Source organism: Phoenix dactylifera, chromosome 1, assembly GCF_051530095.1.
Source record: "Phoenix dactylifera cultivar Ajwa chromosome 1, Ajwa_hap1_PhDact_Kaust_v1.1, whole genome shotgun sequence".
Classification (NCBI taxonomy): domain Eukaryota; kingdom Viridiplantae; phylum Streptophyta; class Magnoliopsida; order Arecales; family Arecaceae; genus Phoenix; species Phoenix dactylifera.
The window spans coordinates 9,689,441-9,713,959 of record NC_143190.1 but is presented as its reverse complement, the minus strand read 5'-3'; the positions used below and the strand labels follow the sequence as shown (position 1 = coordinate 9,713,959).

Sequence of the window (24,519 nt, the reverse complement as noted above, 5' to 3'; positions counted from 1 at the left end):
AAAATGAGAAAACAAATCCCAGACTCTTTCTTTTTAGCCCATAAGATGCCTCCAGGGTGACAGGCCACATAAAAAGCTATTCAGTCTGCGGTCCAGTTAGCCTCTCTAAATACATGTTAAGTCTGCGGTCATTCCATCTTTCACCATCACCCAAATATTTCGAAGTAGAACCCAATCTCCTCTTCAGTTCCAAGCTGTATCATTCCTTTCATTTATCTACTATAAAGAAGAAAAAAAATTAGAATTATAGTAAGCCCTCTAGTTGTCGATAGCTTCTCATCTTATATTATCGAAGCAATTTTCATTTTGAACACCATTACACCACCGAATTCCTCTCCGTCCGTTTCCCAAAAGAAGAAACTATGGTCTCCAAGCCATGGGTTTGGAAGGCATCAAACATCACCTCTAAAAAAGGAGAAACATGGGGTCACATCACAACAGAATAAGGGCCGTCATGGCTGCCGGCGGCACAGTGGTATTTCGGCTCCATCATGTAAGCAGATAGAGACATAGCATAACGTATCCTTCACCACGAGACTGCTGCATCGTCCCCGCCCCACAAATACATGGCGAAATTGGTGGACGACAGTTCTTGCTCTTATGGTAACTCACTGGTAGAAACGGAGGGAGGGACTGGTGGATGAACGCGATCGCTTCTAATGTTGAAATAAAGGAGAAGAAAAAGGGAGGTGAAATTAAGAGAAGTGTAAAATGATGCGTGCATCTTGGCGTGTAAGTTTTGATAGATGAAGAGATATCCAAGAAAACAAGCCATATGAAAAATGACCGTGCTTCCGTGAGAAAGGGGAAGAAACAAGAGGCGACATGTTTTAGGAAAGGGCACGCGCGATGCACTTGGTCGGGGACAAGGGGCACACCTGGAGAGGGGAGGACCGGGCAACACCACCGAGTTTCAGTTACATGTGGGAATAGGTTTTTCCAAAAGTTTGCAATCCTTGAGGCCTTATGGTGAAGGTGATTTTTAATTTGACAATTCTCTTACATCAAGTTGAATGCTGGATTTGAGCTAGAACCGGCAGAGAATAGAAAAAAAAATTGCAAATGGCCGAGCAGCCCGTGAACTACTCAAGCTCGACTCAACTCGAATCAATTATTACCGAACTCGAGAAACTGGAGTTATTTTTGGAGTCAAGTTTGAAAAGCAAAATACTTGGATCGAAAATTTACGAGCCTTGTTGAGATTGTATATAAATATATCTATATATATCTATACATACATACATACGTAGATATTGGAATTTACCTCCTACCATACCCTAACATTTAGGCATGAACAGAACAAATTTATTATTCATCAAAACCCATAAAAAAAAATTCCTGCCGTGCTAATATTCATGATAAATGAAGTGGGCATATCACCCAAGAGACTTTGATAATTAGGTTTTTGGCACAAATTTGTGTGCATTAAGAGGGACCTTGAACCAAGCTTAAAACTGTTTTCCCAACTGACCTAGAAAACTTGGGCGTACATTTTCTTTTTTGTTCCGATTATGGTGGATTTTAATATCGCAATCCACCATAATGGCAGGCAAAGGCATCATTTCTTGCAGCAGTTTTGAACTCTTTCAGCTATTTTCAAATTGGGGTTAAATAGCATACTATTATATATTCTAAACATTTTTTCAAAAGACATGCATGAGTGTGTCTAATGGTGTTTATAATTCAATATTAATGATTGCAAATGCAGGTCAACCAGTAGTTTTGAACTTCAAGAGTCCACGTTTTTCACAAAATGTGCAGATAAACTAAAGTCTTAGGCATGTAATGCTTTTAAAGCAACTTTTATTCCATGTATAAAGTGGGTTAAGACCAAATTTATACACAGTACTCCTCTGCATCAACTTTAGGATGACATGTATTAATCAAGGTTCTGCTTGGCATCAAGTACGAAAATTTCTTAATACAAGTATCAAAGATGTTAAAGAGAACAACACCGTTCATTAGATAGACATACTACTGATGGTGCCAATACGTAGCATCCAAAATAAGAATCAGATAGATTTCCTTTACAATGCACAGAAAGTTGACAACATCAACAGTAGGCAGTTTCAGAATTTCTTTATACCTGGTTTTGTTTGCTGTTGACAGAGCTCTCAGGAACCCGTGCAGCAGCATCCCAATGATCAGTGGAGGTGCTCAAGACTAGCCACCTATTGGATCGAAGCGGTCCTACCCATCTTCTCACCAGCCACAGCGCCACGCATAGCATCCCCGACTGGAGGAGCAGGGGCAAACTCCGGGAGACACGTATTGATTCTTTGGTCATGTGGCGGTGGCTGGAAGAAGTGGTTTGGGTCATCTTGGATAGGAATAGCAACATCAGATGTTGCATCAGGTGGACTCCCACTGAAAGGCATGCTGATTGTTGATACGTCGGAGATGTTCGGGTGCAAAGGACTCATACCAGTTACTCTCTTTACGGTGTGCTCTGCCATCTTCACCTGTACGTATAGACATTAGATTGTTTACAAACGCCTGATCAGATAGGTCTGCCTATAGTTGGAGACAATTTCAATAAAAACATAGGATCAAATGCAATTTTTCTTCAAAGAAACCATCTAATAAAAATCTAGCTGTCCATTTTCACAGTCACCATGAATCAGGACTATCAATTAGTTCCATTTACATGATTGAAAATACCCGCATCATCCATGTACTTCAAGCAATATGCTTGATAGCATGGATGAGTTAATAGGCAAGGATAAAAGTGCTGACCAAGCTATTACTATGTTTAACCAATCTTATGAGAGAGGCAACTCCTCAACCACAAATTCCACGAGGCTGGCACAAGCATAACAGCTGTATGAACCAAAATATAAGGGAACTGGCAAACCATCATTTTGAACATGGAGTTTCATATGTAGTTAGCATACCTTAGCTCTCAGAGTCTCTACATCTGCTTTTAGTATCCTATTATCCACAGCAGCATCATTGTACTTTTGGTCGATATCAGTAAGACGCTTTAACAACGATGAGTTTTCAAGTCTTAATTGTGAGACCTATGTAACAATGTCATTCAAGTCAAACAAAATCATGGCATTGTTTGCAAATTACAAGAAAACAGACTTATGAAACCAGACCTGTGCCTCGAGCTCATTCAAATGTGCTTGCTTTCTCCTCCTCGAACGTCTTGCCGATTCTCGATTTGAAAGCATCCTGGCGGCAAACAAATCAATTGAAATTCAACCAAACAAATTACAAATCTAACGCATTAGAAAAGTTAAACTTGTACGCCTTCACAACAGATAGTGGGACCATCAACAGTAGCAAATATCTATGGCAACTTAAAGATGTAAAAGGTCTTACTGAAGATTACATATTGTTCCCTATGGATCAAGGATTTTGCTCTTGGGGAACAGGATGATATCCGCAGTATCATCATCCAAAAGGAAAGCAGAAGCGAGACAAATGCAGGACATCAATTCTCTCTTGAACTGGGATGTTAATGCACACGGTGATCTTTCTCCTTGAGGAAGAAACGGACCCAACAATGAAGTGCAAGATACGAGGAAGAAGCATTGAAGAGAACTCTCACAGAATAATGGAGAGTAGATCTAGGAATATTATTTAATTTAAGATGCTCTTTACAATGGCGAGGAACTTCTATTTGTAGTTAGAGGAACCGGTGAACCTTCCCACAAATGTGTCCGCATTCGTTTCTTTCAAATGAGGAAAACAAAAAGAATATTTTCTATAATATGCCTCTTGATAATATCTTGACTCATCTTAACGTCGCTTGATCAGATATGATCTTCAAGATTATTTTGTAATCTGCGGTAGCCTTCTAGAACTGACTTAAGCGTAGAAACCAAGAATCTATGGTGGCTAGCTTGTTCTTCCATTTTGACCAAGTATTGACCATGGGACGTGTTCCCAGTGTTGATGGATCATACTTTAAGTATCTGTTCAACTGGATCTTTTGGTGTAATTGCTGGCAATTAAGCTAGATCCAGCTTCTCATCTCCATCGAAAGCAAAAAGATTTGCAACATTAACGATAGGAGAGAGATCATACCCCTCGAGAAGCTCAACACGATAAGCATTGTCATTGACCACCATAAATTTTGAAAGGGCCAAGCTTCCATTGGTTTAGCTTGTTGTAGGTTCTAGCAGGAAATCTCTCCTTCTGAAGGTAGACCATCATAAGTTCACCTTCTATGAAAACTTTGTGCTGATAGGGTGCGTCAGTGGCTTCTTTATATTTGGTATTAGACTCCCCAAGCTGCTTCTGTGATTATGAATGTTTTCGATCTGATCCATCAAGTCTTTTGCATCACAACTAACTACCTGCGTATTTGGTAGCAGCACCAAAGCGAGCACACTGTTTGGTGTCCTCCTATACACAATCTCTAATGGACTTGAACCAGTAGAACGGATGCACGAGCTATTATAAGCGAACTTGGCTTGAGGAAGAGCCAAGTCCAAACTATCAGCATGTCTCACACAAGGCATCTGAGTAAATTCCAGAGGCTTCTATTGACCACTTCAATTTGACCATCCATTTGAGGGTGGTAGGCACTGCTAAACTGCAATGTTGTCCCCAATTTTAGCCACAGCATCCTCCAGAAGTGACTCATATATTTTATGTCACGATTTGAAGTGCCAATCTTAGCAACTCCAGGCAGTCGAACCACCTCTATTAAGTGCAAATATACAACATGAGAAGCATCCATCATCTTTCTGCAAGGGATGAAGTGAGCTAAACCTATCCACCACTATAAATATGCAGTCAAATATGCATGGTGTTCTAGGCAATCCAAGAATGAAGTCCATGCTCACTTCGATCCATGGAGCTATAGGGATAGGCAAAGGGGTATAAAGAACTATGTTCAGCACATAACCAATTGCTATATGGCAAATCTGACATCTCATCATGAACCAAGATCACATCACACCAAATCAGGGCCAATGATACTTTCTTATACAAGGGCCATGGTTTTGTCCTGTTCAAGATGACCACCCAGTCCTCTAAAGTGTAGTTCTTGGATGATTTTCTCTCTCATGGAACAATCTGAGATGCAAAGGGAAGTTCTGAAGAAAAGTCATCAATCATAGAGAAGTTAGGAGTACGTTTGTGCTTAAAGACTAGATAGCTCCAAAATCTACATTTTCTTATGCAGATCTTTTAGTAGGTCAAAACCCACTACCTCTGCAGAGAGAGTACCAAGTAGAATATGTTGGTGGCTGCGTGCATCTGCTACTTAGTTCACAGTGCCGAACTTTGCTTGATCACAAAGTCCAACTGTTAGCAGAAATGTAGTCCATCATCCATGTCAGCAATTAAGGTGGTGATTTCCATCAAGGACAATGCCTCACGATTAGAGTACAAAGTCACATTGTTGGAGATACGATTTATGACATTGCAAGGCCTATGTTGTAGCATAAAACTCTATATCGTAGGTAGAGTAATTGAGGCGGCTTTCATTCAGCTTTTTGTTGAAGTAGGCCATTAGTTGACCCTCTTGAGAGAGAACTGCGCCAATGACAACTTTAAATGCATCAATTCAACCTCGAACACTTTGACAAAGTTAAGTAGTCTAAGATAGGTACTTGCATTATTAACTCTTTCAATTTGTGGAAGTTTTTCTTGACATTGAACATCCAAATAAACTTCCTTTGCTTCATGCAGTTAATGGTGGGGGTGACAATGGATGAAAAGTACTTCCTGAAGTGCCGATAAAATGATACAAGGTTGCAAAAGCTCTCGACATCATGGACGTTTCAAGAAGATGACCACTCTTTGATGGCTTTGACCTCCTCATCAACTCATATGCTATCTTCAAATATGACATATCCCAAGAAGTTCAATTTGGGCACAATCCACGAATGCTTCTTGGAGTTCACATACAGCCATGGTCGGCGAAACCGTCCCCATCCCAAACCACCCAGTTCGGGGTGTCCCGAGCCGTACCGGCGGCTGGGGCAAGAAGGAAAAGAGAGGCCGGCTGGGGCCGGCCGGCGGAGGCCTAGGAACCTCCGCGCAGAGAGCCCCACCTCCGCGAATTTCCGACCTCCACCTCCTCCGCACGGTGGCTCCCCAGCACTCCATCGGCCTCCCTTGGCCTCCCCCTTCTCTCTCTTTTGCTACCCTGTTCTCCTCCCCTGCTTCTACTATGTCGGTACAGGGTCGGCACAGCACGATGCAAGGCCGTACCAACCTGTGCCGCCAGACAAACGGTCTGGAGCTTGATACTAACACAGCAGACGTTGCATACGGCGCTTAGCATAAGGCTCCAAGAACCTATCTCAAGTGCTCAATATACTCGCAAGAATTGTGGCTGCACATAAGTATGTCAGCATGAATGTGCTCAGAGCACTGGAGAGATGAATGATATGACATATCATCCAATGGAGGGATGAGAAATCAGCACTTCACCATGATCTTGTTGATGAGAAAGGTCAAGCAGGGTCAATCTTGGAGAAGATATGGGCTCCTACAAGCTAGTCTAACATATCATCCAATGGAGGGATGAGAAATCAGCACTTCACCATGATCTTGTTGATGATGCAGCTGTCCGCACACGTTCTTCAGGACTTATATTTCTTTGGAGGGAGCAAGGCAGGTACGACACAAGGACTTAAACTCTTGTGGATCAAGCCTTTCTACAAAAACTCATTTACTTGCCTTTATGACTCCTCATGCTCCCTTGACACCATGCAGTTATGTGGGAGATTTGGCCAGTTGGCATCGGGTACAAGGTCTATTATGTGCTGGATGTCACGCATAGAAGATTGACATTTACCCTCTAGTACAAAGGACGAATTGGAGGAAGGATGGTTGAGTCTTCCATCCATCCTCTTGTGTTCAGTGAAACATGAAGGATGGATGCAAATGATTCCCTCCTTCTGTTTGGTATAGGAGGAATTAAAGAAAGAATGGATGATATTTGTATGACATTTTTACTAAACTACCCTCGGATGATAAAGGTGAAGAGGGACAACGGTTGAGCTGATGAGGTAGAGTAGAGGAGGAGATGGATGGTGGTGGGCTGGGGCAATGATGGGTTGGTGGCATTGAGGAGAAGAGGGAAGGCCGCTAGAGTAGACAAGAGGTGGAGCATGGGTCTCTTGTCTAGTAGAAGAGTGAAGAAGTGTTAGGATTTTGTCAAAAAATTAATAAGAGGTAATTTTGTCAACGTAAAAACCCACTCCTCATATACTCCATTTATCCTTCCTTGCATTCTCCGAATTTGGGAGGATCCAAATTTGTAGGCCAGGATGAATGGGCAATTCCTCCTTTTCATCCATTTGTCCTCAGATTTTTTGAACCAAACGGTGGATGGGGGCCATCCATCCTCTCATGACCCCAACCAAACACATGGTTAGGGAGCTCTTTAGGCAACAGATCATCAAACTCGTCAAGGGTGGCTTCATGTCATCAGGCATAGGATTTACACCAGCCTCTTCCTTGTGGATGACCATATATAAGCAACCTGAGCCCTTACTTTCAATGCGGAAGCTTTTGATAGTAAGGAGACTTGGATCCTTCTCCTTCCTTGGTTGAGATTCCTCTTTCATAAGTCGGAGCACAATACATACTTTATCTTTACAAAAAGAGTATATGTTGTATCTTCCATCATGGATCATCCCTTGATCATATTGCCAAGGGCAACCCAGTAATATGTGGCAAGCATCTATCATCAAAAACAATATGTGGCAAGCAACCACCAATGCTACTTCACACTATACATTGTCAACCTATGTGTCACCAATAGAGATATTGGAAATTGAACATTTGAAAATGGTTACCTCATTGCCTCTTTTGAACCAAGCCATTCTGTATGGCCTCTCTATTTTTAGATTAGGCTTATCAATAACTTCTTAAGATACAATATTTATGTGCTACCCGCTATTGATGATGATGTTGCAGACACATAGATACTAAATTTGTGTAGGTATACATGTAATTTGATTTTTGTAAAGATATACATGCAAAAAAGAATAATTTACAAGGGTATATATGCAAATAGTAAATTTGCGAGGGTATTCACATAATTTTAGATATTTAAAAATGCATATATTAAAAATACCCTTAAGATTATATCAAGAATTTGATTTAAACATTTATTTAAAAACACGTTCATTTACAAGTTCATCCTTTAATATAAATACTTCACATCTCTCCTAGATTCTCCATATGTTAAGGTTATTTTGGATAATGACTATGAACCTTCCATCAAATCCAAGGGACATTAGAGTATTCATAACATGAAATGAAAACTTCTGATTCATCCAAATTAACTATGAAAATTGAAAACCTTTATCTTTATCTTCATGTTGGCTGATGGTTTCATAAGCTATAAGAATTTTTGATCTCTTCATCTTTTCTAGATTATATGTTATTTTTCTTTTCCATTAATTATTTACCCTAAAATACTGATCAAACACTCAGGTGGAGAAGCTAACCTTATGAAATGTAATAACTATATGTTCGACATTTTTATTTTCAGTACTATAATTTTAATATTAATGCCCCAGGTACTATACTAGTAGCATAAAATGCAAGTTCTTGACAAGAACCATCAGCTAGTTAGCATAGTTTAGTAGCAAATATATGTTGATATGTTCATATATTTGTGAATTTAAAAACAATAGTGTTATATGATAAGTGTTGTCATGTCCAATTTTTTAAAGCTATAAGTGGTGACCACTTAGGGACAGTGGTAGCAAGTGACTGCCGACTAGGTAATACTGTATGGAAGGTGCTTCCATTTACTTAGTTAACTTGTCTAAGGCCTATATTAAGCCAGCTGGCTCCATGAAACACTCGATGCATGATAGACAAACTTTGAGTTTGTCTACCTGCTATGCAATTTGCCTCCTGCATTTGATAGAAAAACTGTAAGTTGTTTTAGTTTTCTCAGTAACAAGAAAACGCAAGTGGTCTGTACAACTGTTTTATACATTTAGTGAATTAGACAAGCTGACATGCACATTCTTCTCTTTTTCTATTTCATATGGAATAGCAAAGATATTTTGTTAACCAACAATAATTAGCAGTGACAAGAACTGCTCTCAGAAACAAATGTGGCCAAATTTCACAAATTGTTGTTCAGCTCCCATTATCAATTCAAAAGCCGTAAAGATCATTCCCTAGAGTTCAGTAAGACTAGTCGAGGTAAATTCTCCAAGAATTGTTAACTCTGAGATCTGAAGAACGCATAAGGCCCTATGCTATGCGGGATCTTTATAAATCTATGGTTTTAAAGCATTATGTTGCCCTGATTGTTTAGCTGCCATTTTCAACAAACAAAGATTAAACTCAAAGAAGAGAAAAAAATAATGAAAATATTTTAGGTGATTTTACCGATTAATAAACTCAATATCACTATTTGTATAATATAGCAGCCTAAAATAGCAAGTGACGGTTGACAATTATGAAGCATGGATGTGGATAAAGGATTACTAAAAGCCTTCATGGTAAATCTTCTAAATATAGAGTATCGCATGGTGGAATATGGGGATAAAAAAATGAGCGCATGCATGCATGCATGGATGGCAAACCTTTACAGAAAGAAATATTGCATGCCTGTTGCCCACCCACTAGCCCAAGTTCAACATTCATCAAAGAAAATAAGCAAAACCCTCATCCCCCCCCCCCCCCCCCTCCTTGAAGATATCAGGAAGTAGCCAGCACATGTCCAGGACATATCTAGAGCTTTAAAAGAAATAATAATGAAAAAAAATATGATACTTAAAAATAAACACTGACAAATATCCTAGCTATATCCAACAAGTATTGGTATCTGATATATATATATATATCAGATCATGCACTTTGAAATATCTGTACTACCAAGTTCAGAAGCAACAAGATAAGGATACTAACTGGATAATTACATATTCATGTTTACCTCCTCACACGCTTTGCATCAGCAGGGTCTGTATTTTCTGTTGTTTCCACTTCTTCAAGTTCCTCATCATCCGACTGCTCTCCTGATGATCCACTGGTAGTTAGCCTCCCTTGGACACCTAAGTTCTGCATGACGGTAGGAGCTGGACCTCCACTTGGTCCACTACCTGCTTGCACCTTAGAATTGTTTCCTGTCATGCAAGGGTAGATGTAAGAAGAAAAAAAGAAAGAAAGAAAGAAAAAGAAATATCTCATGTTAAAAAAACAGATCCATGCACCCCAATGTGTTCATAAAAAGTAGCAATCCACCAATAACATTTTAATGGACTATAAGGATATGACGTAATAGAAATATATGTGATTAGTAAAACAATAATTAATTCAGAAAAGGAAAACAAAAGGTACATTTTCAAAGATATTGACCAAGTCAATGTGTTTTACTGAAAAAAATGTCCAGACTAATTTGCGAGTATAACCACTGCTGAAGGACACTATTATAGAACAGGATGGCATAATGTTGTCGGCATGATCATCTGGTGACTCACAGCAAATGCGGGAGTAATAGGGAAAGTATTAGAACTAAAAAGGAATGTACTAGGTACGTTACAGTTTTTCTTCTTTCACTTCTTTTCTGTTGGAGGAGGAGGCCAGAAAAAGTATCTTCAAAGGACCTCGAACCATAAAGATTTAAGCATCACTATTCAACCTTATAAAATACATTCCTATTAAAATTACACTTCATATAATATATTACACTCTTGAGTATCATTTCAATATTTATCATCTAATGCTTCTGTCAAGAGTTCCAATTAAACAATCACCCCTGCCTAGTCTTATCAACTATACACCAAGAGGCATTGCTTGCATACAGGACAGTATGCAGCTATACTGATGCTACACAATATTATAAATTGGTCGTGGTCCAAGCCAGTTACACCTAAAAGTTCTCTATCCATTTCTCCATACTTGTCAACGTTGCCACACAAAACGTTTTTAAAAGAATTCACATTTAATGTTTATATGCTCCTCTTCATTGGCCATCATATAAATGTCTCGTGGTTCTCTGGCATTTTGTTTTCATCATCAACCAAAACCAAGTGTCATTTCTCCAATCTTACCTCTCTCAGCAATTGCATAAAATCTCAGACTCAACAGCAGACTTGGGCATCGTCTAAACGGGCCACTGGGCCAGAGGTCTAAACGGGCCGTGCCTGGCCCGGCCCGTCTGGAGAGAGGGGGAGAAAAATAGCCGTTTCCAACGGCTATTTTGGGATTTTTCCAAAAATGCCCCTCCCAACAATCCAAAAACGGCTAAATTGAGGGGTATTTTGGGAAAAAAATTTGGGCTTCTATAAATACCCCTTTCCTCCCTCATTCTCACCACACCAAACCAACTATTCTCTCCTTCTCTACTACTATTATTTCTCTCTTCTAAAGTGCTCTTCTAGCAATTTAATTTTTAGTTTGCATTTAGCAAGTGTTCAAGTGCTACACAAGAGGAGGTTCCTGTTGAGAAGAGAAGGTCACTCCTGTTGAGAGCACAAGAGGAAGCTCAGAATCTCGGCTCTGCCTCTGCCCTCCGACCCTCTACTCAATTCCTCCTTGTGGTTAGTTTTTATTTTTTGAATTCATCAATTTAGATATGCCATCTTTTGAGGAAAGTCATTTTGGCATTCCTCCTGTTTCTGAGGGAGAAGAAACTAATCCCCAACCCCATGTTCCTAGTTCCTCTAGAACTAGTGAACCGAGTGAAGATCAAACCTATTCTCGTAAGAGGACTAGTGCTGTATGGAATGAATTTGATAGAGTTATGGTTGATGGAGTCTGAAAAGCTAAATGTAAAAAATGTGCCAAACTTTATAGTTGTAGTAGTAGTGGGGGAACAGGGCATTTAAAAAGACATCAAGAGAGTCATAGGATGCATGATTCTCATGCTCAAACTCAAAGTACCCTTAATATACAAGGGGGATTACTTGTAGGTAATTTTGCATATAATCAAAAAAATCAAAGAAAAGCACTTGTAAAATGGATAGTTAAGGATGAATTACCTTTTAGTTTATGTGAATCTTTTAATTTTGAAGAATATGTTCAATTAAACCTACAACCTGCTTACAAAAGAACTAGTAGGCGTACATTTAGAAGAGTAGCTATGACTAACTTTTTAGCAATGAGACAAAGTTTAATTGAAACACTTTCTACTTTAAATGTAAAAATTTCATTAACTTCTGATATTTGGTCAGCATCTGTAGGTAGTAATTGTTTTATTGCCATTACTGCTCATTATATTGATAATGATTGGAAAATAAATAAACGTATTCTTGCTTTTCGTGCTTTTGATTTTCCACATTCTGGGCAACAAATTTCAAATGTCATTTATCAAACTGCATGTTCATATAATATTAATGATAAAATTATGTCTATTACTTTTGATAATGCATCTAATAATAATTCTGCTGTTACATTATTAAAAGACTCATTGCATCCCATGTTAGATGGAAATTTATTGCATATTAGATGTGCATGTCATATCTTAAATCTTTCTGTTCAAGCTGGCATGGGCATGATTCAAGATGTAATTTCAAAAATTAGAAATGCAGTTTCTTTTATTCATGCTTCAAGATCAAAACTTCAAGAATTTAAGGAACTATGTATAAATCATGGTAAACGTTTTAAAAAATTTAAAATTGATGTAATTACTTGTTGGAACTCAACATATAGCATGATACATGATGCATACCCATATAAAAACTTATTAAGTGCATATATTAATGATCGTGGATTAGGCTTTACATTGACTGAAACTGATTGGAATAAAGAAAAAATTTTGGAAGATTTTTTGCTTAGTTTTTATAATGCTACCAATGTTCTTTCTGGTATTTATTATCCAACTTCATGTTCATTTTTACAACAAGCATATATAATTAGTCAAAAATTTGCAGAACATAGATATGATGATGTTTTAATGCCTATTATTGAACAAATGAAATCTAAATGGAATGAGTATTGGGACAAGATATGTCCTATGCATAACTTAGCTGCTGTATTTGATCCAAGAGTTAAATTGAATGGCGTGCTAATTTTACTTGATGCATACTGTGAAAATATGATTCAAGATCCTGAACCTGCTAAAATTGAGGTAAAACAACTTCTTTATGATATTTATGCTATATATGATGAAAAAATTCGTGGATCTAGATTCTCCGTACAAAGCTCTATTTCTTCTTCTAGTAGTTCTCATTTGTCATCTATTTTTTCATTCATTGCACAGAGAAAACACACACATGCTTCAAGTTTATCTTCATCTTCTTCATCTTTAAGTAGTGAACTAGAATTTTATTTACGAAATGATCTTCAGTCTGCATATGATGAAAATCAAATAGAGAGTCTACATGTATTATCTTGGTGGAAGAGTGTTAAAAATCAATATCCTGTTATGTCTGCAATTGCATGCGATATTTTAGCTGTGCCGATGTCCACGGTAGCATCGGAATCCGCTTTTAGTGCAGGTCGGCGTGTTCTTGACGAAAAGAGTAGTAGGATGACGGGCGAAACGGTTGAGATGCTTCTCTGCTTCAAAGATTGGTTGGATGTTGAGGCAAGACTTCAAGATAAAGGTGGACATAATACAACATCCTCTGATGATGATGATACAAACACCACTGAAGAGTGAATACAGATTCACTGAATCACTGATGATTAGTAAGATTTCTTAATTTTTTATAATTATACATTTTTATTTTTTTAATTGTTAAAGTGAGTCATCTCTATTTTTTCTCCTTTCTTATTGTATTCTGAAGGTCAGACCAAGGTCCAAACCTCCCTTCATGTACCATTTTGATTTAAATTAATAAACTGATAGGGGTCTATGCCAAACCCCCCACCATTAAGGTGGCTTTATATTAATAAATCCTTAGTTTTCAATATTTATTAATTTATTAAAAAAAATTTATGAAGCATTTATTTTAATGGAGACGGGCCGTGCCTGGCCCGGCCCAGGCCCTTATGGGCCGTGCCGGGCTGGCCCGCGGGCCGTGCCGTGCTTGGCCCGCGGGCCAAGAGCGGGCCGTGCTTGCGGGCCAAGAGCGGGCCGTGCCGAGCTCGGCCCGCGGGCCAGAAACCCGTGACCCAGCACGGCCCCCTTGAATGGGCTGTGCCAGGCACGGCCCGGTACTGTAGCTAGCGGGCCGTGCCAGGCACGGCCCGCTTCATGCCGGGCCGCCCACGGCCCGGCCCAGTGCCCAAGTCTACTCAACAGTTGATCATCCTAGCATATTTTTTTGTTTTTCAATATACAGTGAGCCCTACAAATCCAAAGTCCACATTATTCATCATGATTTGCAATATTTATAGGCAAAATTCAAATATTACAAGTAGATTTGCAACTTGGTCTCACCCAGACCTGATCAGCCCAACTTGCTTGTTAGGGGGAGTAAGGCCGAGGTTTTATGAACTTGGGTGTGGTTTGGGCTCATAAATCCCGACCCGACCCCAAATTGGGTTGGAGCTAGGGTTGAGTATTAACCCACTTACCCAACCCAACACAAAATATAACTAAATTAATTTTCACCTTCCAACTAAATACTTATATGCTTCATTTAATTAAATTTTAACCCTACTAAGTAACAAAATTGTGTAATTGCCTAAATGAGATCTTATTAAATACAATTACTGACCTATAAAAAATGTCTGAAAGACTGAAACATTTCCTCGACCTTAAATTACTTGCACAACTCATCCTAACTGGATTAGTCTGACCTAACCCAGCACAACCAAAGAGTAATCCGATCCAACCCAAATCTAGCTTTAAGATGCGGTTGGGGTTGGATATCCCAGATCAATGTAGGGATGGGAGATGTAATGTTTGGGTTGGGTTGGGTTGGGTTACGTTTGGGTGAGCCCTCAACCTACCCAAACCGCCCAAGTTGCAACCTTAATTTTTGTAAATCTAAAGATCTTTTTACTTGACTTTTGGATAATCCAGGATTAATAAAAGAAATAGAAAGATAAGAAAACATAAAATGTTACCAGAAAAGGGTAATTATGGGAAATTTATATGTGAAAGAGAAGATGAGCTTCCAAATAGAAATATGGATAACAATAATACAAAAAGAGTTGGTGCGAGTATGGATAACAATAATATGACAAGCTCAAAGAAGCAATACCTTAGACTCTCCAATAACAAGTAAAGTGATCAATGACCAAAAATTAGTGAAAGCAGTAACATTTGGTAAATTTAAGGGTGTAAATTGAGAGCTAAGCAATTGCTAGAATCTTGCAATCTAACTCCCTCTTGTAGTTTAAAGGCTTATAGGTACTCACATTTATTCATCAATGAATTCTTAATGGAAGGTTTATTGTAGTTTAAAACTATTGTTTGCATTTTTTTTTGCTTGTTAGAGCATGCGAATGTATTTGTATCATATTTTTGAAACGTTTGACCTAGGAATAGCAAGAGCAGTTCCAATTTGTTACCTAGAAGAATCTGAACTAGTAATATTTTGGTCCATATGTCTTAAGATATGCAGATCATAATGAATAGTCCGGATTCTCAGTTTGTCCATGCATCTTACATCCCAATTTAATCATTATCATTCACTTTTTAAATCGATAGGTAAAATAGTATAAAAGCATTCCATAGTGGGATTATAAATTGTTCAAATATTGTAAATCATGGCACTTATGTTCATATCTTCTTGGTAGGAATCTAGGTGTAGATCTGAAATTCTCAGACATGAACTTGTATTCATAATTCTTGAGTACTGCCCTCTCCACTTTGCCTTAAAAATTTTAAATTCCAATAGCCTATAATTTGTCTTCTTTTAATAAACATCTTCTTCCATAATTTCTTAAAACTTTCTAGTGTCTTCAGAACATCTATGTGGTCTATTTAACTTGTTCCCTTTCACATATTAGCTAGCTTTTGAATATCATTAAATCTATCTTTTGAACTTTGAAACTCATTATGAAAATCATAAACTCTGCATACTTCAATCTAGTTTGCTGCTCCTTTCAAATTCTTATACCTTCAAAATCTTCTGTATCTCTAGCCTTCTAACATATTTTGAAGCAAATCTTCGTTTTCCACCAGTGGCTACTTTAATATGTGAATACTGTTTTTGTGCTTGTGCACGCATCATCATGTGAATTTTCACTTTTCTTTTCTGATCTTAACTGCCAATGGCCTGTAATTTGCCTTCTTCTAGTTAACACTCTTCCATAATTTCTTAAGCCTTCAAAGTCCTTAAACTTGTCTATGTCTAACTTGTTCCTTTCACATATTTGCTAGCTTTTGAATATTACTAGAACTACCTTTTGAATTTGAAAATTCATTATGAAACTCATTAAACTCTACATACTTCGATATAGTTTGCAGCTCTTTTCAAATTCTTCAAAATCTTATGCATCTCTAGCCTTCTAACATGTTTCGAAGCAAATCTTCCTTTTCCACTAGTTGTCGCTTTAATATGTGAATTTTGCTTTTGTGCGTACTTATGCATCATTATTAGCAATACATCTCCAAAAACTATCGTAGCTACTTTAGTCTTACATTATGCACCACATCATTTATGTTCCTATTATATCCATCCCTTGTTGAAAAATAATAAAAGTAATATTTTGGTCAGTTATTTCTTTGTATGAATCACTATTCTTAAATTGTATCCGCGGCATAGCCAGACATATTGTATTGAACAATTATTCCTTGCTAGCTAGGAAGCACGGATACTCCAAAATAGGTGTCGTGGCAGTATTAGATATGAATCAAATACAGAAACGGCTCCAGTTGGCACTGATACATGTTCGATACAGGAAATAAGTATCATCGTTGTTTTAATGTTTTTTACGGACCGGATACTTCCTGGATACACTTGGATACTTATAGCACATGCTCAAATATTTCCCAGATACTCTTCGATACTTTAAGGATACAAATACCTTCTGGATACTCCTCGAATACTTGAGGAATACTTTTAGTGTTAGTAGTAGGTTATCACATCCATGACAAGTGGGTTTTTAACCTAGGTTTCTATATGGGTCCAATAATATAAAAGAAACAATGATTTGATTTTATTTGGTTCATTTTTAAGTACTTAACTTTTGCTAAATTCTTGAATTTTGCTGCCCTTAATCTCATTAATTCTTCCCTAGGCTGCATCTTTCTTTTAATTATGTTGCTGGTTTTATGGCTGCTACATACCTTTCCAATATAATACAACTCAACTCAACTCAACTAAGCATCAACCCCAAACTAGTTGGGATTGGCTATATCAATTCTTTTCCTCTCTTCTACTTTGTTCAGGGCCACACTTTATGAAAGATGCAAAGATATCAGATCCTTTCTTACTAATTCATCCCATGTGATTTTCACTCTACCTCTACCCCTCTGTTATCAAATTACTACATTGTACTAGTGCATCTCTCATACTATATTGTACATATCCAAACCATCTAAATCGCCCTTCTCTCAATTTGTCTTCAGCTAGTGCTACCTCATAATAGAATATAGAATGTTTGATGCATTATATTATATGTTTGCTGTAGATTTGTCTTTTTTGATTAAATGTTAATATTTTAATGATGGACATGAAGGTGTATTACAAGGTTCGCCGTACCGGTACCGAACCCCGTACCGGTGCCGCACTAGTATAGGCGTACCGAGTGTCGGTACGGTACGGTACGCTCGGTACCGACCGTACCGATATTGGTGTACCGATACCGGTATCCATCGGTATGGGTACGGTACGCTCGGTACCGACCGGTACCGACCGGTACAGCGAACCTTGGTGTATTATGTATGGACTATGCTCGTATACTATTAACCTATTAAGCATAAACCATGCTGCTATCAAGTATCTTATATTTCGTAATTTTGAATATTGTTATATATGGTGTTCTTTGATAAACTAATCATGCTTCTCGGATGTTTTTAAGTATACATATAGGGAGGGGTTTTTCTGAGAGGATCTTAAGCATATATCTAAAATTTATTTATTTGTTTCTGTAATCTAGACGTGTCATATACAATTTTTTCAAGATTTTCCATATTGGCATATCCATATCGCGTCGTATCCATATCTGTGCTTTCTTGTTAAAAGTTTTAGAAAGAATTCTCGTGTACCAACAGATGTTATTCTATAAAGATTTTACGGGCTCTTAAAATATCCTTAATATCATTTCTTTGAATCAAATATAATATACGATAGGAATCTGCATATAGATATATAATTAAAAAAACGTCTTGCAGCAACTTGTAGAATTAGTTTATTAAGAAACCACAGCTTGGAAAATGAATACCTTTGGCAGGAGCTTGAGATCCTAGCTCTGAAGCATCCAAAGACTGCGATTTAATATCAGTTAAAGAAGAAGAATCCTGTGGATTTACACCAGAACCCTGCATAAAGAAACAAAAACTATTTTAGGGGAAGCATAAGACCACCTAAGCAGAACATTCGGCCCTTGGCTACCCTGAATGTTCAAATGTACACTGGAAGCGTATATTTCCAAAGTTTGCTGCAGATGACTAAATGCAGAACCAGTTGCATGCCCATGCAATGCTGGGGATGCAGCCGCCAACTAGACCTTTCATCTTGGAGCATATGTTTTTTGAGTGTAATGGGCAGACACCTGCCTAACCATTGAATGGACAGAATACACACCCTTTTACCTCCAACTTCATCTATGTTGGTTGTGTTGTCAGGACGTCCATGCATAACGTGCTACATATTCTGAATTTGGTGCTAGACAGTGTACAATTAAGTAGATAGCAGGAATTCTTGAACAACATTCATTTTAGGGGGAAAATAGTAAACTAAAGCAGGAAAAGAATTTGATGCAGTATGTTAAGGAAACAGCATATTGTATGGTGATTGTGATGAAGCATCTACCAGGATAAAATTAGTTTCATTTACAGCACTTTTATGGATACCAAAGATGGAGATATCAATTGGACAACTGAAATTGATTGGTGTATGATCCATCCATTTAATCAAGAAAAACAAGTTCTCTTGCAAAGCCCGTCTTGCCTTTTCAATGCCTATAAATGAGTCTATTATGAATCACTTTAAAGGTTTCAAACATCTCAAGGTTATCTGCCACCACCCATTGTTATAACTACTGCAAGAAATGATTAGTATAACGTATGTTAACCTTTTCTACTTAGAATAGCTAAGGGCCACATTGTGCCTCAATTTTATCCTCATTCTACGCACATCATCCTCATTTTTTATCAGGCAAAGGTTTATCCTGTAAACATGTGCTTGGTATTAAGTTGTTTAACAGCCACCTTAGGTCTCATGGTTAAATATTAAGATGAACATTGCTCCTCGATTAATAGTGTCATCCGAGGTGGCAAGCTCTAAACTTTAGCAGGGGCAGAAACTCGATTTGATTTCATGGCCAAAAATTTAGTCCTCATTCAACCCCAGTGCTTTGAACAGGAGTAATGTAATGATCGAAATATCTATTCCTTCTATCTAGAACATTCAAATAATTATATGATAAAATGAACAACATATAACGACAGGACACACTATAATAATACCGAGATAAATGAAACTACTAGCACATATACAAAAAATAACTCCCTTGATCATAGAAACCAAATCCATACCCACCAAGCAAGAAAAAAGCATCCATATCTTCCAAGACTTCTAATCAAAGAGGCAGAAAAGAAACTTGTACGGAGATATAGAATTAAAGATAAAATCTCAAGGCAAGGAGAAGAGCCCAGTAATTTAATATAATACCAAAATCAAACAAACATAAAAGACAGACAATAAAAGAAAAGATTTGAAACAGAGGGGAAAAATAAGATCTAAAAAATTAGATAAATCTTTAAAAAAAAATAGATAGCTTTACCCGAGACATGGCAACTGCCGCACAGTACATATCAAGCTGCTGCTTTAGAAGCACAGGATCAACATCCGCAGGCGGATCGGACGGCCCACGCTGGATCACGGCAGCGGCGGCGGCAAGGACGGTGGGCGCCTTGATCTGGATCACCTCGTCATCTTCCCCTCTCCCCCCATCTTTCCTCCCACCATCATAACTGTTAGAAGCAACAACGGAGGCAGGAGAGAGGCTAGGGTTACAATTAGGGTTGGAATTAGGGTCGGGGTTAGGGTTAGGAGGGACCGGGGAAGTGGTGCTGGGGACAGCGGCCTCCTCGGCGACCTCCAGGAACTTCTCGAAGTACCACTCTGAGGGGCTCCGATTCAACGCGCCACGAGGCCCGCCGTCGGTGGCGTCCGGCGGCAGCAGCCCCGGGCCGCCGGGGGAGGGAGCCCAGAACGAGTCGGATATCCCGTCCACTGAGAAAACCCTCTCCATCTCCCCTCTCCTTTCTTTTTCTCCGCTCGGTTCCTCTCTATAACCCACCTATTCTAAGTTTATCCCGAATTAATTAATCCACATTTTTTATATATCCCCAGTCCCCCTTCTATCACCCTATTTCGGCAGCTGAAGCTGGGGTGGAATAAGAGAGAGGGAGAGGAGGAGAAGGATGCCTGTAATTTTCACGGAAGGGTGAGATGATGCGGCCTATAAAGAAGAGAGCACTTTACCAAAAGACGCATGTCATCTCATAGATTTCTGCTTTATGAGTTCTTTCTTTCCTTCTTTCTTTGGCTTTCGTTTCTCTTTCTTTGCCTCTCTCTTTTATTCAACTTTTCTAGGTGGAGGCTTGTCGTCCGGGTGAAAGGGAACCTCTGGGATCCTGGGCGTGGTCATGGCTTGTCCGGCCTTCAAACTGCAGCTCAAGGGAAAAAGAATAAAAAATTAGCTAAGGAGGTCATGACTAGATGCGTTCGTGGCACGACCTATTTGATGGGACCCACCTTAAAAAAATTTACGAAGACCGTCAACTGGTTTGAGACGGAAATCTTGGATTATGGTTGAGCTAGTTGGGTGGAGGTCTGAAACATTCTCTCTTTGTTGTAGTCTTGTAGAAGAGATCTCAAGCATAATTTAAGGTGACAGAATTATACCATGCCAAGTAGAGAAGCTAATGGGAAGTGATGACAAGAAAACCACACATTTTGTTACAAAGCATTTCTTGGATTGATCTTCTTAAGCCTTGCATCAAAAGATATGCCATGATCACCTCCTGATCCGGGACATAGGGATAATGATGAGGAATGGAGTGGCCTTCCAGGCTAAGCATATATTCAGAGAAGCCAATGGGGCGGCCGATTGGGTGGCTGCCTATGCGGCTCACCACTCAGGATACATCCTCTTAGCAGAAGATGGAGAGCTGCTACATGCACTCCACGAGCTAGTATTTTTTGATTTTATTGGGTGTATTCGTATACGCATTGTATAAAGAACCCGCCACAACAGCCAAAAAAAAAAGAAGAAAGAAAGAAAGAAAAAAAAAGGAAGAAGGAGAAGAAGAAGGCATGCCATGACAAAAGTTGGAGCATGTGGGCTAGCAACCAACCAGGCCTTCCAAGTCTTATGCTGCATGCCATTTGAGTTAAGGACATTGAATTAGAATCATGTTGGGTTTAATTGGATTAGGATGCATCTAGTGTTGCTCGTAGTCATTTGGAAACCATATTCAAGAAACACATTAAAGATGAAAATAAGGAGCATTTCATTGAATTAACCGCACATGGTATAGGTATTGGAGGCAAGAGGGCGAAGTACTTTGAATAGGGACTTTGTTGATATTCTCGTGGGCCAAAAAATGGTAACCCAGCCCGGCCCCCTTTCATGGGTCGTGCCAGGCACGGCCCGTTACTGTAGCAAGCGGGCCGTGCCAGGCCATGGGCGGCCCGGCCCAGCGCCCATCTCTATTCTCGTATGAGGCTTAGTCTCACATAATATAATTAGTAGAAGGTTGATGCGTTGACATAAATGATTAGATCCAAAACTTACTAGCTCAAGCTTTTAATTTGAATTGAGTTCCAATTTGTATATCAAGATTTTCTCGGGGTAGAAGCAAGTGGTATAAAAGCAAATGGTTCACAATTCTGAGCAACTTGTGGAGCTATAAATGCATCAGAATTGATGGCTCTTGGGAAGAAAAATAAAATGCAGGCTGATAGAACCAAAAAGGGCTAAGTTGCCTCCTATCCAGTACAACACTCCAGAGGGATCCTTTGGACAGATCAGGATGTCCCTCCTTCATAGTTATGTCAGGTTATTATTCTTGATTCTGTTGGCTGCACTTACACTAGGATAGGGTGAGGAACAGTTGTATCAAAAAAAAAAAAAAAAAAAAAAGAAACTTTTCAAGTTTTGCACTCCTTGAAGAACATTAGTTATAGATCTTATCAAAGATGGGAGTTGTTTACCAAAATAGATTGGAGTTGTTTGTCTCCTCAGAAGGAAGCTGGGAAGTTTCAACTGATTCGAGGGAAACAAGTTTCCATATCGTTGTAATCCTTGTTTCCTCCTCATCAATTCTTATAACTTCTTCCAACTTTTGTCGGGTGTTCTTCCTCTCTATTCCCTTTTTTCTTGGAAAAAAATAAGATAGATCTCATAGAGGAATAAATTCAGCATGTCTCCCTGTCACAAGGGCTAATCAGAATTCTGGAGAACACCCCTTGTTGTCCATCAAAGTCCAGATCATATATGGATGCGAGCTCAGTGGATCCCTTCCAAACAATCTCAACAAGAGATATCCAGTGAAGAACTAAGCAGGCGATCAACGGGACGGATGCGGGTGCGTGTTAGAGATCTCCGTGCACTGATCGGTAGGGAGCCAGCTCGTCAGATTGAGGGTGGCTGGATATGGAGGTTGCGGATTCACCCGCGAGTGGCATTATTCATCTGGAAGGTGGCCTGGGGCTGCCTTCCTACGAGGAGCTTGTTAGTCCGGCATGGCATGGCGGTCTCTCAATGCTGTGAGGAGTGTGCAGATAGTGAGGAAACGATCGAGCATGTCCTTCTGCAGTGTCCCAGAGCTAGAGAGATATGGAGGAGATCACCGGTCCTGCTACCCGACTCGATAGTTTCTGCGCAGGATATGATTCAGATGTTGAGAGCCTCCACGTTGAGCCCTCGATCTGCGGAGGTAGGAATTTTGGTGGCATACTTGTCCTATCACATTTGGTTGGATAGGAATGCCAGCCTATTTGAGGGGAGGAGGTCGTCCCCGAGGAGGGTGGTGGATAGAGCGATGCTATATGCGAGGGAGGTTCTTGCGGCTACCGTTCGATTTTCTTCTGGGATAGTCAGGGACATCTGGGGTACTCTCCACGCTGCTTCAGCACCCCGGTTTGCCCTTGTTTCTTGGGTACCCCCACCCCTTGGCTATCTCAAAGTAAATTTCGACGGTAGTCGGTCAGTAGATGGTGTGGCTGGAGGGGTTGGATTTGTGGTTAGGGACCATCTTGGTAGGTTGATAGCAGCAGGAGGTCGGCGCACGCCTGGACTCACAGTGGTCGGAGCAGAGCTGCGGGCTGCTTGGGAGGGTATATCCTATGTGTGGCAGGTACTTGGTGTGGAGCGGGTCTGCCTTGAGGGAGATTCATCTGTGGTTATCGACTGGCTCCGAGGGGTGGATCGGTTTGGGGATGGTCATCCCCTCATTCGAGAGGCCCGTAGGATGGTGCGGTTGATGGGCGATGTTCAGATAGGACACGTGTTTAGGGAGGCGAACAGGGCTGCAGACTGGGTCGCCTCTTATGTTGCCCGGCATTCCGGAGATTTTACTTGGACGTCTGACTATGACGTTCATCCTTATTTGCATCTTTTACTTTCCCACGATTTAGCAGACTGTACTCACCTTAGAGTTATATGCAATGAGTAGCCGCTTTTACCAAAAAAAAACAAGGGGGACCATCTCTTACAAATGGAAGAAGTGCAGCTCATTGGTCTTCAAAATGCAAGAGAAAGCTCTGTCATGCTTGTGTATGAGGTTCCTCTTTCCACTCCAACTATTGCATGAGTTGTCTTTAATTATTAGATCCACCAAAGCGAGTTTAAAAGTATGGTATATTATGTGAGATGGTTGATGACTTGATGTTCATCTACCACTTAAAAACATTTGCTTAGTTCCTTTGGAAACCTTACGAGCCAGGAGCAGTGCTTCACAGAGAATCTCATTCTATCGGATGAAGGCTTTTGGAACAATCTTCAAGTATTAAAAAAAAAATTCCTTCCAGCCTCGGTTTTATTCAAGAGGCGTGCACAACTCATCCACTCTGCTATAATAATATGTGCTGCAAACACTGGAACCCAAGCCTTTATCCTTTTATAGTATATAATATTGGACTTATTGCGTCCAACTTTCCTCCCATCTTCTCACTAGTGAGCTTTTTGATTTTAACTTTAGCAATATCTTATTAATCTAGTTGAAAATTTCACATGCCAACAAGACTTCGGTGTGTTGGTTAGCACCCCCCTCTCTCTCTTTTCTTCTTTTTCTTCTTTTTATTTTTTTTGTTAACTCAGCTTTACAGGCTTCTTGAATAACTACAACCAGACGCATCAGCACCCTTCTCCTCGGTGCATGCACTGGAGAAAGGTTTTCCACTTGGAACCTAAAAAGGGATATTGTCAGCATATTTCATGAAAGAGAGAGTTGTATTCACTTTTTTATGAATTATTTTATGAGGACTCATGCAGGCATGTATTTAGTCCTATATTGATTATTTACTAGATAGATTTTGGTACTTATATAGAATCAAAAACCCCAAA

The 24,519-nt window shown here is 39.4% G+C and overlaps 1 protein-coding gene across 1 annotated transcript; it reads right to left on the bottom strand.

Annotated features, from left to right (window-relative positions):
* Window positions 1–1,854: 1,854 nt before the first annotated feature.
* LOC103696595 (bZIP transcription factor RISBZ2-like) lies at window positions 1,855–20,626 on the bottom strand. Its single transcript, XM_039114298.2, has 6 exons — window positions 19,729–20,626; window positions 18,166–18,262; window positions 9,875–10,064; window positions 3,102–3,177; window positions 2,895–3,020; window positions 1,855–2,462 (listed from the first exon to the last, which is right to left on the bottom strand). The coding sequence occupies exons 1-6, from the start codon at window positions 20,197–20,199 to the stop codon at window positions 2,172–2,174; spliced, it is 1,251 nt and encodes a 416-aa protein (XP_038970226.1). The 5' UTR covers window positions 20,200–20,626; the 3' UTR covers window positions 1,855–2,171.
* Window positions 20,627–24,519: the final 3,893 nt, after the last annotated feature.

Coding starts and splice junctions, on each gene's coding strand:
- LOC103696595 (XM_039114298.2), bottom strand. CDS start 20,199: ATGGAGAGGGTTTTCTCAGTGGACGGGATATCCGACTCGTTCTGGGCT. Junction 18,263..19,728: donor CGGCAGTTGCCATGTCTCGG/GTAAAGCTATCT, acceptor TTCTTTATGCAG/GGTTCTGGTGTAAATCCACA. Junction 3,021..3,101: donor TGAATGAGCTCGAGGCACAG/GTCTGGTTTCAT, acceptor ATTGTTACATAG/GTCTCACAATTAAGACTTGA.